The 12,396-nt window shown below is 40.9% G+C and overlaps 1 protein-coding gene across 6 annotated transcripts in view; it reads right to left on the bottom strand.

Annotated features, from left to right (window-relative positions):
• RCL1 (RNA terminal phosphate cyclase like 1) overlaps window positions 1-12,396 on the bottom strand; it is an 85,693-nt gene that overhangs the window by 25,158 nt on the left and 48,139 nt on the right. For 5 of the 6 annotated variants that reach the window (XM_073228574.1, XM_037019025.2, XM_073228575.1 and 2 more), the window contains exons 6-7: window positions 11,505-11,630; window positions 7,596-7,752 (exon numbers count right to left, since the gene is read on the bottom strand). In XM_073228574.1, the coding sequence (XP_073084675.1) occupies window positions 7,596-7,752; window positions 11,505-11,630 (283 nt within the window). Of the gene's footprint in view, window positions 1-7,595; window positions 7,753-11,504; window positions 11,638-12,396 lie in introns of all 6 variants that reach the window. The other variant, XM_037019027.2, reaches the window with a different exon arrangement.

Consider the following 12,396-nt stretch of genomic DNA (forward strand, 5'->3'; position numbering starts at 1 on the left):
TGAACAGACCATGGAATTACACAGAACCCCCAACAGAAAGGATCCAAGGAGGACAACATCAAGACACATAGTAATTAAAAAGGCAAGGATCAAGGACAAGGAAAGAGTTTTAAAGGCAGCTACAGAGAAAAAGGTCACCTATAAAGGAAAACCCATCAGGCTAACATCAGATTTCTCAACAGAAACCCTACAGGCCAGAAGAGAATGGCATGATATACTTAATGGAATGAAACAGAAGGGCCTTGAACCAAGGATACTGTATCCAGCATGACTATCATTTAAATATGATGGCGGGATTAAACAATTCCCAGACAAGCAAAAGCTGAGGGATTTTGCTTCCCACAAACCACCTCTACAGGGCATCCTACAGGGACTGCTCTAGATGGGAGCACTCCTAAAAAGAGCACAGAACAAAACACACAACATATGAAGAGTGGAGGAGGAGGAATAAGAAGGGAGAGAAGAAAAGAATCTCCAGACAGTGTATATAACAACTCAATAAGCAAGCTCACTTAGGCAGTAAGATACTAAAGAAGCTAACCTTGAACATTTGGTAACCACAAATCTAAAACCTGCAATGGCAATAAGTACATATCTCTCAATAGTCACCCTAAATGTAAATGGACTTAATGCACCAATCAAAAGACACAGAGTAATAGAATGGATAAAAAAGCAAGACACATCCATATGCTGCTTACAAGAAACTCACCTTAAACCCAAAGACAAGCACAGACTAAAAGCCAAGGGATGGAAAAACATATTTCAGGCAAACAACAGTGAGAAGAAAGCAGGGATTGCAGTACTAATATCAGACAAAATAGATTTCAAAACAAAGAAAGTAACAAGAGATAAAGAAGGATACTACATAATGATAAAGGGCTCAGTCCAACAAGAGGATATAACCATTCTAAATATATATGCACCCAATACAGGAGCACCAGCATATGTGAAGCAAATACTAACAGAACTAAAGAGCGAAATAGACTGCAATGTATTCATTCTAGGAGACTTCAACACACCACTCACCCCAAAGGATAGATCCACCGGGCAGAAAGTAAGTAAGGACACACAGGCACTGAACAACACACTAGAACAGATGGACCAAAATAGACATCTATAGAACTCTACATCCAAAAGCAACAGGATATACATTCTTCTCAAGTGCACATGGAACATTCTCCAGAATAGACCACATACTAGCTCACAAAAAGAGCCTCAGTAAATTCCAAAATATTGAAATTCTACCAACCAATTTTTCAGAACACAAAGGTATAAAAGTAGAAATAAATTCTACAAAGAAAACAAAAAGGCTCACAAACACATGGAGGCTTAACAACATGCTACTAAATAATCAATGGATCAAAGAACAAATCAAAATAGAGATCAAGGAATATATAGAAACAAATGACAACAATAACACAAAGCCCCAACTTTTGTGGGACGTAGCGAAAGCAGTCTTAAGAGGAAAGTATACAGCAATCCAGGCACACTTGAAGAAGGAAGAACAATCCCAAATGAATAGTCTAACGTCACAATTATCGAAACTGGAAAAAGAAGAACAAATGAGGCCTAAAGTCAGCAGAAGGAGGGACTTAATAGAGATCAGAGAAGAAATAAACAAAATTGAGAAGAATAAAACAATAGCAAAGATCAACGAAACCACGAGCTGGTTCTTTGAAAGAATAAACAAAATAGATAAGCCTCTAGCCCAACTTATTAAGAGAAAAAGAGAATCAACACAAATCAACATAATCAGAAATGAGAATGGAAAAATCACGACAGACTCCACAGAAATACAAAGAATTATTAAAGACTACTATGAAAACCTATATGCCAACAAGCTGGAAAACCTAGAAGAAATGGACAACTTCCTAGAAAAATACAACCTCCCAAGACTGACCAAGGAAGAAACACAAAAGTTAAACAAACCAATTACGAGGCAAAGAAATTGAAACGGTAATCAAAAAACTACCCAAGAACAAAACCCCGGGGCCGGACGGATTTACCTCGGAATTTTATCAGACACACAGAGAAGACATAATACCCATTCTCCTTAAAGTGTTCCAAAAAATAGAAGAAGAGGGAATACTCCCAAACTCATTCTATGAAGCCAACATCACCCTAATACCAAAACCAGGCAAAGACCCCACCAAAAAAGAAAATTACAGACCAACATCCCTGATGAATGTAGATGCAAAAATACTCAACAAAATATTAGCAAACCGAATTCAACAGTGTATCAAAAGGATCATACACCATGACCAAGTGGGGTTCATCCCAGGGATGCAAGGATGGTACAACATTCGAAAATCCATCAACATCATCCACCACATCAACAAAAAGAAAGACAAAAACCACATGATCATCTCCATAGATGCTGAAAAAGCATTTGACAAAATTCAACATCCATTCATGATAAAAACTCTCAGCAAAATGGGAATAGAGGGCAAGTACCTCAACATAATAAAGGCCATATATGATAAACCCACAGCCAGCATTATACTGAACAGCGAGAAGCTGAAAGCATTTCCTCTGAGATTGGGAACCAGACAGGGATGCCCACTCTCCCCACTTTTATTTAACATAGTACTGGAGGTCCTAGCCACGGCAATCAGACAAAACAAAGAAATACAAGGAATCCAGATTGGTAAAGAAGAAGTTAAACTGTCACTATTTGCAGATGATATGATACTGTACATAAAAAACCCCAAACACTCCACTCCAAAACTACTAGAACTGATATCGGAATACAGCAAAGTTGCAGGATACAAAATTAACACACAGAAATCTGTAGCTTTCCTATACACTAACAATGAAACAATAGAAAGAGAAATCAGGAAAACAATTCCATTCACCATTGCATCAAAAAGAATAAAATACATAGGAATAAACCTAACCAAAGAAGTGAAAGACTTATACTCTGAAAACTACAAGTCACTCTTAAGAGAAATTAAAGGGGACACTAATAAATGGAAACTCATCCCATGCTCATGGCTAGGAAAAATTATTATCATCAAAATGGCCATCCTGCCCAAAGCAATATACAGATTTGATGCAATCCCTCTCAAATTACCAGCAACATTCTTCAATGAATTGGAACAAATAATTCAAAAATTCATATAGAAACACCAAAGACCCCAAATAGCCAAAGCAATCCTGAAAAAGAAGAATAAAGTAGGGGGGATGTCACTTCCCAACTTCAAGCTCTACTACAAAGCCATAGTAATCAAGACAATTTGGTACTGGCACAAGAACAGAGCCACAGACTAGTGGAACAGATTAGAGACTCCAGACATTAACCCAAACAAATATGGTCAATTAATATTTGACAAAGGAGCCAAGGACATACAATGGCAAAATGACAGTCTCTTCAACAGATGGTGTTGGCAAAACTGGACAGCTACATGTAGGAGAATGAAACTGGACCATTGTCTAACCCCATATACAAAGGTAAACTCAAAATGGATCAAAGACCTGAATGTAAGTCATGAAACCATTAAACTCTTGGAAAAAAACATAGGCAAAAACCTCTTAGACATAAACATGAGTGACCTCTTCTTGAACCTATCTCCCCGGGCAAGGAAAACAACAGCAAAAATGAGCAAGTGGGACTACATTAAGCTGAAAAGCTTCTGTACAGCAAAAGACACCATCAATAGAACAAAAAGGAACCCTACAGTATGGGAGAATATATTTGAAAATGACAGATCCGATAAAGGCTTGATGTCCAGAATATATAAAGAGCTCACACGCCTCAACAAACAAAAAACAAATAACCCAATTAAAAAATGGGCAGAGGAACTGAACAGACAGTTCTCTAAAAAAGAAATACAGATGGCCAAGAGACACATGAAAAGATGCTCCACATCGCTAATTATCAGAGAAATGCAAATTAAAACTACAATGAGGTATCACCTCACACCAGTAAGGATAGGTGCCATCCAAAAGACAAACAACAACAAATGTTGGCTAGGCTGTGGAGAAAGGGGAACCCTCCTACACTGCTGGTGGGAATGTAAATTAGTTCAACCATTGTGGAAAGCAGTTTGGAGGTTCATCAAAATGCTCAAAACAGATCTACCATTTGACACAGGAATTCCACTCCTAGGAATTTACCCTAAGAACGCAGCAATCAAGTTTGAGAAAGACAGATGCACCCCTATGTTTATCGCAGCACTATTTACCATAGCCAAGAATTGGAAGCAACCTAAATGTCCATCGGTAGATGAATGGATAAAGAAGATGTGGTACATATACACAATGGAATACTACTCAGCCATAAGAAGTGGAAAAATCCAACCATTTGCAGCAACATGGATGGAGCTGGAGAGTATTATGCTCAGTGAAATAAGTCAAGTGGAGAAAGAGAAATACCAAATGATTTCACTCATCTGAGGAGTATAAAAACAAAGGAAAAACTAAAGGAACAAAACAGCAGCGGAATTACAGAACCCAAAAATGGACTAACAGGTACCAAAGGGAAAGGAACTGGGGAGGATGGGTGGGCAGGGAGGGATTGGGGGGGGAGAAGAAGGGGGGTATTAAGATTAGCATGCATGGGGGGGAGGGAGAAAGGGGAGGGTGGGCTGCACAACACAGAGAGGACAAGTAGGGATTCTACAACATTTTGCTAAGCTGATGGACAGTAACCGTAATGTGGTTGTTAGGGGGGACCTGATATAGGGGAGAGCATAGTAAACATAGTACTCTTCATGTAAGTGTAGATTAAAGATTAAAAAAAAAAAAAAGAAAGAAAGAAAAGGGGGATTACTCCTTGATAGGATAAAACTATTGGTAAATCAGAGATTAACGCATGCTTTAAATATCCTTAATTTTGATCACTTGAAGGGTGTCAGATGATCAGCTATGGAGGTACTCTTTTCTGATTATATTCCTTTCTCTTAAAAAAAAAAAAAAAAAAGCAGTCCCTGTGTGCTGACCTCCAATGAGTTCTGCACAGTGGTATAGAGGGCATGTCAAACTGTGGGCAAAGGGTCTGTTTGTTTCTATACAGAAGACCAAGGCCTAGCTTGGATACCCAGAAAATGAACTAAGATACGATATGAGGAGGAGCTTCCGGCATCAGCACTCTCAGGAGGACTCGTGCCGGGGGATGATCATCAAAAAGCCTCCACAGGGATCCGGGCGATGCTGCGGTTGTGGCTGCATCCACCCCACTATTTCCTGGACTTGCCATTGAATGAGGAGGGAGATGTCTAGGCTGGCATGTGCATACAGTGAGACAACGAATCTGACCGGATCTGTACTGTTGGAACTCAACCAGGAGTTGGGAGGGGTGCAAGGTGTAGCACTCCAAAATCTTATGACTATAGACTATCTACGGTTAAAAGGACATATGGGAGGTGAACAGATCCCAGAAATGGGTTGCTTTAATTTGTCTGATTTCTCTCAGACTGTTCAAGTACAGTTGGACAATATCCATCATATCATAGACAAATTTTCACAAATGCCTAGGGTGCCTAAATGGTTTTCTTGGCTTCACTGGAGATAGCTGGTAATTATAGATTTGCATTGTTTATGTCACCATATTCCTATTATGTTAATATGTGTGTACAAATTAGTTAGTAGTTTAAAACCTATACATACTTAAGTTACTCTACAAGAAGATATGTCAAAGAAATAATCAATCCTCCCATGTTTTCTTCCATATGCTACCTCTATAGCTTTTCTTCTTCCGTCCTAATTACAACCCTTTAATAGAATTCGTGCCTCATATCGAAGTTACCGAGTATCATAATTCCTCCAGGTGGTAAAGATACCTCGAGACAAGTGCTGGGCATAGAAGCCACAGGGCATAAATCTGCAAAGAAGTAAAAAGCTAACCTTTGCAAACAATATGGCTTCTCTCTCACTTACCAACTTTACATTTTCCTGTATGGCCCCGGAAGATGACTGGTTAGCCAGAGACGGGTAAGATTCCTCAAGGGAGGAACAACCTAAGACAGGCACAGTCGCAGGGGGGCCATCAGGTGAGAAATTGGGGATCAACAGAGGTGAGGCTCAGAACCTCATCCCCCCTGCTTTGAGAGAAATCTTCTGCATCCGTGGCTGGTTTATTGCCCTTGTCTAGCTTGGATTAACACATAGTCTACAGGCACACACCTGATCATCTACAATTGCTCTCCTACAACACTAAACTATGTTTTCTACCTTTATCTTGCATCTACCTACCACTTCAGCATTTTATTAAAAATAAAAATAATAATAATAATAAAGGGAGAAATGTGGGATCAACATATAAATCAAGTATAAAAATCAAATGAATATTCATATTTGACCTGATTGTTTATAGTTCATAATGCGTAATCAAAACCGAAAGTTTCTGTGATGAATGCCTTTGTACTGTTCACCATGTAAGAACTTATTCACTATGTAAGAATTCTTTCACCATGTAAGAACTTGTTCGTTATGCTTCAGAAGATTGGAGACTGACAAGTTAGGCTTGAGATAGATTAATGATTGTAGATTGGGCATTGACCCCCCCTATACTGAATTTTATTGTTGTTAACAACCATTTGATCAATAAATATGAGAGATGCCCTCTCAAAAAAAAAAAAAAAAAAAAAAGAATCTGGGGCCTAACACACTACAGAGAAATGACCAACCCTAAGAGCCTGAAATGGATTCCACACATCATGGAAATGGTTTCCTACCTAATGTGGAGCCCAAGGTGAGACAGACTGTAAACTAACAGAGACCTTGGAGCCAGATTTGTGACTCTCTTCCAACCAAATACATAGGATCTCACAGAATGTATTTTCAGGTAGCTTCGCCTCATTTCTCCTGCCATCTTTCCTTCCCTCCCAATTCCTTCCTTGCTTTTTTTAGGTCCCCTCAATTACTTTGTGAAACAGTAAAACTGTATGTGTGCCTAAGTGCATGTTGCTCTAATGGATCCAAACAAAATGTGTCAAATGAGAGGACAGGTGGTCTGTGCTGTGTTCTGCCAGCAGAGCTGCAGGAGCAAAACAGCAATAGCTGAGGTCTTGTCTCCAGGATCCTATTGCTCTTTGTTCTATGTTCTCATCTTTCCAAACCCTTACCCTGCTCCCTATAGGCCTGCCTTCCCCAGACAGTCTTCTATGCTCTAAAGTACACTGCAAAATCTAGCCTGTTGTCATCATTTCTATCTGAATTAATTGTCACTGCAAATCCAGATTCCCAGCTTGTCTTGAAAATTCTGAAAACAATGAGCCCCCTGTGACCCAATAGCAATGACAGGGAGCTGAGAGACGGTATCTTCTTTGGTTGGGGTGGTGTGTGCCCTTCAACTGGCCTGTCACAACCTAACCTGCTTCATTTTTCACTTCCTCTCCCTGTAGACTCTGTTCCAGTTCTTTCCACTCCCCACCATGAAACTTTTACTGCTCTGTGTACAAAATCAGCGTGGCTAAACTCTATTCACTGACTAGTTTAGCCAATCCATCAAACTAGTCAATGCTAAACTGTTTAATAGGAAGAGGTTAACTCCTTGACTTAAGACCTTGGAAGAGAAGAAAGTTATTAAGGAATGACAATCAGTGAACTGCTTCCTGATGGCTCCTCTCCCAGACCTGCAGAGGCTGACAACATACCCTGTAGACTTCTTCGAGCAGCAGCCTGGCACAGTCCCTGCCGAGGTCCTCTGGAAGCACAGCTGCTCCCTGGCCCTGGGGATTGGAGGCCAGCTCCGCACTGAGGAAGGTGCCATTGGTGGTCTCAGCGACCAGTGACAACCCAAAGCCTGGAGACCTGGGAAGTCAAAGGACAAGCACTGAGTAAGGTCAATGAAGTGGAGGGTTCACATTCACCAGCAAAAGGAAAGAAAATACAAATCTTTTTAATGGTGTTTCACCTGGTTACTTTGGCCTTATTAGGGCTCCTCCCAGCTTCTACTAGAAATATATACAACTTAGTGAGGGCACACATGGCAGAACCAGAGGAGTTGCAAGTCTGCACTGCTTTTCCTATTGGCCTCCTACACTGTACAAGATCCTCCTGTGAGAGTCTGTAATGGCCAGCATAGATAGTAACATTAATAAGGGCTACCAGATACTGAGCCAGGGGCTTTGACACTATAGCTCTGCAGAGATGTAAATATTACCATTTCCATTTTATAAATGAGGAAGTGGACAAGTTAAGGTCAAATCCACCAAGTCCACATGGCTAGAAAGTGACTGGGATGCATTTTGGAGCATTCCAGACCCCAAAGCCCACCCAAGTTTGCCGGCACAGCATTTGTTCAGCCCTCACACCCAGTCCGGCAGGTACAAGCGGTCTGGAGACCACCTACCTCATCACAGCTCTTGAAAACATCAGGCTGCTCCTCTGTAATGAAAAATACCACACAAGCCAGAAAGGGCCCCGAGAAGGCACACCTGCATGTTTTTGTCCCCAAGTGATATCCCTAACTCAGAATTCAATTATCAATGAGCTGGCACTATGTTCTCTCCCACTGCATTTCTGCCAGCCAACCGCCGGACCCTCACACCCTCCTTGACTACAGCCGACTCATTCACTCACATGTCGGAGAAACATTTGGGAAAAGCGTCCATGGCCAGGACCCGGGGCACCACAGTCAATACAAGAGTTTCTGCTCTCATAGAGCTGAGAGACAAGCACTCAGACACAGAACAAAATCACTTCACAGACAATAAAAACAAGCACCTCTCCACAAAATTTCCCATCTATTTTGCCTAGTGCCTTTTAAACAAATACATACTTCCCAGCAGTCCATTCCACGTGCAAAACAATACAGACCTGCCTCCTTTAACACAATTCAACACGTTTGTGAAGTACTTTCTGTGGGTCCAGTACAAAACTAGTCAAAACATTTCTTTCAGAAAAACTGTTTAAAATGAATAATGTTTTAAATGCACTATGTGATCTCACTGTAGGGAATAACTATACTGGTCAGTTCTTAATTTGTTTAAAACATTTTGATCGTCTGTACAGCCAAGGGTAAGTAACACCTGCCAAGGGAAGGGGGTGCAGTGCAAACAAAGTTCTGGGGCACTCTGAGTCATGCCTAACAATCTAGCACCGTGACACCCAGCCATTGTCATGGGACATTTTATTTTAGCACAATCTCAAGCTGCCTTTGAATCACTTGACCAGGAGGAGGGAGGGGGCATTCAGCCCCGCAGCAGGGCTGGTGGCAGCAAAAATGAAGAGCAGAGAGAGTAGAGGGCAGGGAGAGAGCTAGAAGAAAAGCTACCACCACTGCTTTAACCCACTTACCTGCATTTCCCAAGAACTTCCAGATTTTTCCATCCATGGGAAACTTTTGAGGTGCATACTTGTTAATACTATCAACTTTATATTTAATCAAGATTGTTTCATTTAACATTATATTTGTTTACAGAACACAAAGAAGATGGTAACATACTAAGCTCTTTGTGCATTACTCCTATTTCCTCCCACCAAGTTGGGATGTGTGTGTTATCAGGCCTAGTTCCAGTTATGCTGACAACGCAGCTGGTCACCAGGTAAACTCACTGAAGATGTACAATTAGTACAGTTTGCAAATGACAGCCTCCAAAACTTCCTAGTTGGTAATACTAGATTTTTTTAAATGTCATGACTATAAGAATCAAAGTGGGACCACTCTGGACAAATGAGCACACTGGCCAACAAGCTGACATGAGCCACCAGGAGCTGCAGGCCACCTCAGTTTCCAGGTCACGGCCACAACATAAACTCTCACTCCCAGACTTCAGTGAGCCTAACTTACGTGATTACTTCACTGAATTAGAAAAGGAAAATACACACCCATGACTTTACAATTTCTTAACAGAGAAGGAAAAGCACGGTTTTTTATCTGTAACTTGAGATTGAGAAAGGTAACACAAACCTACCATCATCCATTGGCTATATATGAATTTTTTAAGTGGAATTTGGAGTTGACCTATGAGCCTACATCAGGCCTACATCTTGATCCACATGTGAGCTTCCTGCTCACCATTAGCAATATGGGACCAGTCCACACACTAGGGTCACCTGAGTCAACGGCCTCATACAAAGCCATACTACAGGTGGTGGCGGCATGGCCCTTTGGCACAGCGAGAGGCCAGACAGAGAAGGCACTACCGAGCTCAGGCCACTCAGGCTGCTGCTGCCTACCCTCCCCATCCCTCTGTAAGCCCCTCTGCCCAGGGAGGAGCTGACACACAATTCCAGAACTGTGGCCAAGTGAAAGAAAGGGAAGAATAGCATTAGCAGTTACCACTTCCGTAGGACCTACTATGTTCCAGGCACTGTTTTAGTGGCTTACATATGTGATCTTTTAATCTTTATTTTATAGTAACCTAGGAATGCAGGCATTATTACTACCACAGTATGAATTAGAAAAACACTGGTGATATTTGAGCAATACACCAAAGGTTTGGGACCATCACTGACCTTTCCAACTCTCAGAAAAGGGCCAACTTTGCACACAAATCCTTTCCCAACTCTCTAACCTCTGACACCACGACTTCTGTTGCTTTGGACTATGAGCCACCTGTACTTCTGAAATCACCTTCCTCTTTCCCTTGTACCTCAGGAAGGTCAAACTCTCACCCCTTCCTTTGCTCTCCTTTTCCTTCTATTGGAGAAGTTATTAAGATAGCTCAGGTGGAAGAGCTATGAAAAAGGATGAGCTGTGGCACTACTTAACAAAAAATCGATTTCTTAACCCGTTAACAGTCAATCTCTGATGTTATTTTTAGGAGACACAACCTGAAAACATAAGATTCAAAGTGCAGTGATACCATTATTCACATTGAAATTGTTCAGCAAAAACAAAAACAAAGAAAACCCACATACAATTTGGCAGAATACTCACTGTTAACTCTTGAATAGTAGGAATACACAGGTATTCACTGTGCTATTCTTTTAACTTTTCTGTATGCTTAAAATTTTCACATAAAAAAATTAGTTTTTAATTTCTTCCCTAACTTACTGGTTTCTACATATACAACCAAAGCCTAAATCACAAACTTTCATAACAGATCATCATTAATTTTCATTTTGGGTGAGGTTTTCCACAAAGGCTTTAGCTAACCAGATTCACATCTGCAGTAACAACCTTCCTTGGCCACAGGGGTGTTGTTCCCCCTGATGCAGGGAAGCCTACTGACACTCAGATCAACAAAGGACTTTTTCCCCAAACTATTTATTCAGGGCAGAAGAACTTGTTTACTGTAATTTTTTGTGGAAACAGGGTCAGATGGGATTCGAAGCTTGCAGCACTATTTATTAATAGCTGGGTTTGAGTTCCCCTAGGCTAGGGTCTGAACCCTTAACCTCCCAGCACTGGGCACTGTGATGCTTCCCATGTTACAGGCACTCAAAAGATGCCTTCAGTGACAATGGCAGTAAGTCAGAAGGAAATTAAATCTGAAACCTTTCTTCCTCTAGCTGCCCAACCTCAGAGCTGACAGCTTCCACATCAATCACCACGGGAGTATGAAAAAGGCCGGGGTAGCTGTGAAATTAGGCCCCAAAACTTCACAGACACTTACTTCCCAGAGTTGACTCCTTTCATGTGGTCTGTGTAAATATAGATATCGGGGATAAGCTTGTTGAGGATGCTCCTTGCAGAATCCACAATCCGGTTTGCCATCTGAGGAGATACACGCACAGAGTAGCTGCAACCTAGAGTTAAGGGTGCTGTTCTGCTCGGACTCCAGAATGGAAAGAGTCAGTTACAAAGCTAGTGAGTGCTGGTCGAACTGTGAGAAACTGGGACTAATGCCATTCTATTTTCCAAATGTATTTCATTACTTAATTTTACAATGCCATCACTCAATTTATTTGTTATTATTTTTATTTGTTATTATTGTATTATTACATAATCTTTATATTATTTGTATGAAAGGCTCATGGTGAAAAACGCAGAAAATATATAAAGTTAAAAAGCATAGAATAAAAGTTCCCAACCCTGCTCCCCTAGAAATGGTTCAACTCAATTTTGGAACAAGTGAGGGCAACTGCTTCTCTGTATGGCATCGGGCAGGCTTCCTTTGAAGCATTCTCCAACCATCCCTATGACTGCAACTAACAAGTCTTTCTCTTAAGATCCTAAAGCCAGAACAGATACCATGTGAGGGCTGAACTGGACGAATCTCAATCTACCCCCTGGGTCTGTGGACAGAGAAAAGCAGAAAAAGATTACTAAAGAGCATGGTGGCTGCTATTTATAAAGATCTATACAGTTTGTTCATTTTTTTTTTAAACTTACAGGACCTATTTTCAATTATTTAAGTATCAATTACTCCACCTGTAGATAATTACAGGCTTCTCATCACTGCTCCCTCATGGTCAAAACTTTCACATAGTAATAATCATCAGCACTTTCACAGCAGGGGACCCCCAGAAAGGAAAGGAGTCAGCAACTAAGTGAACAGGCTGGTG

This window comes from Manis javanica, chromosome 2, assembly GCF_040802235.1.
Source record: "Manis javanica isolate MJ-LG chromosome 2, MJ_LKY, whole genome shotgun sequence".
NCBI classification, from domain to species: domain Eukaryota; kingdom Metazoa; phylum Chordata; class Mammalia; order Pholidota; family Manidae; genus Manis; species Manis javanica.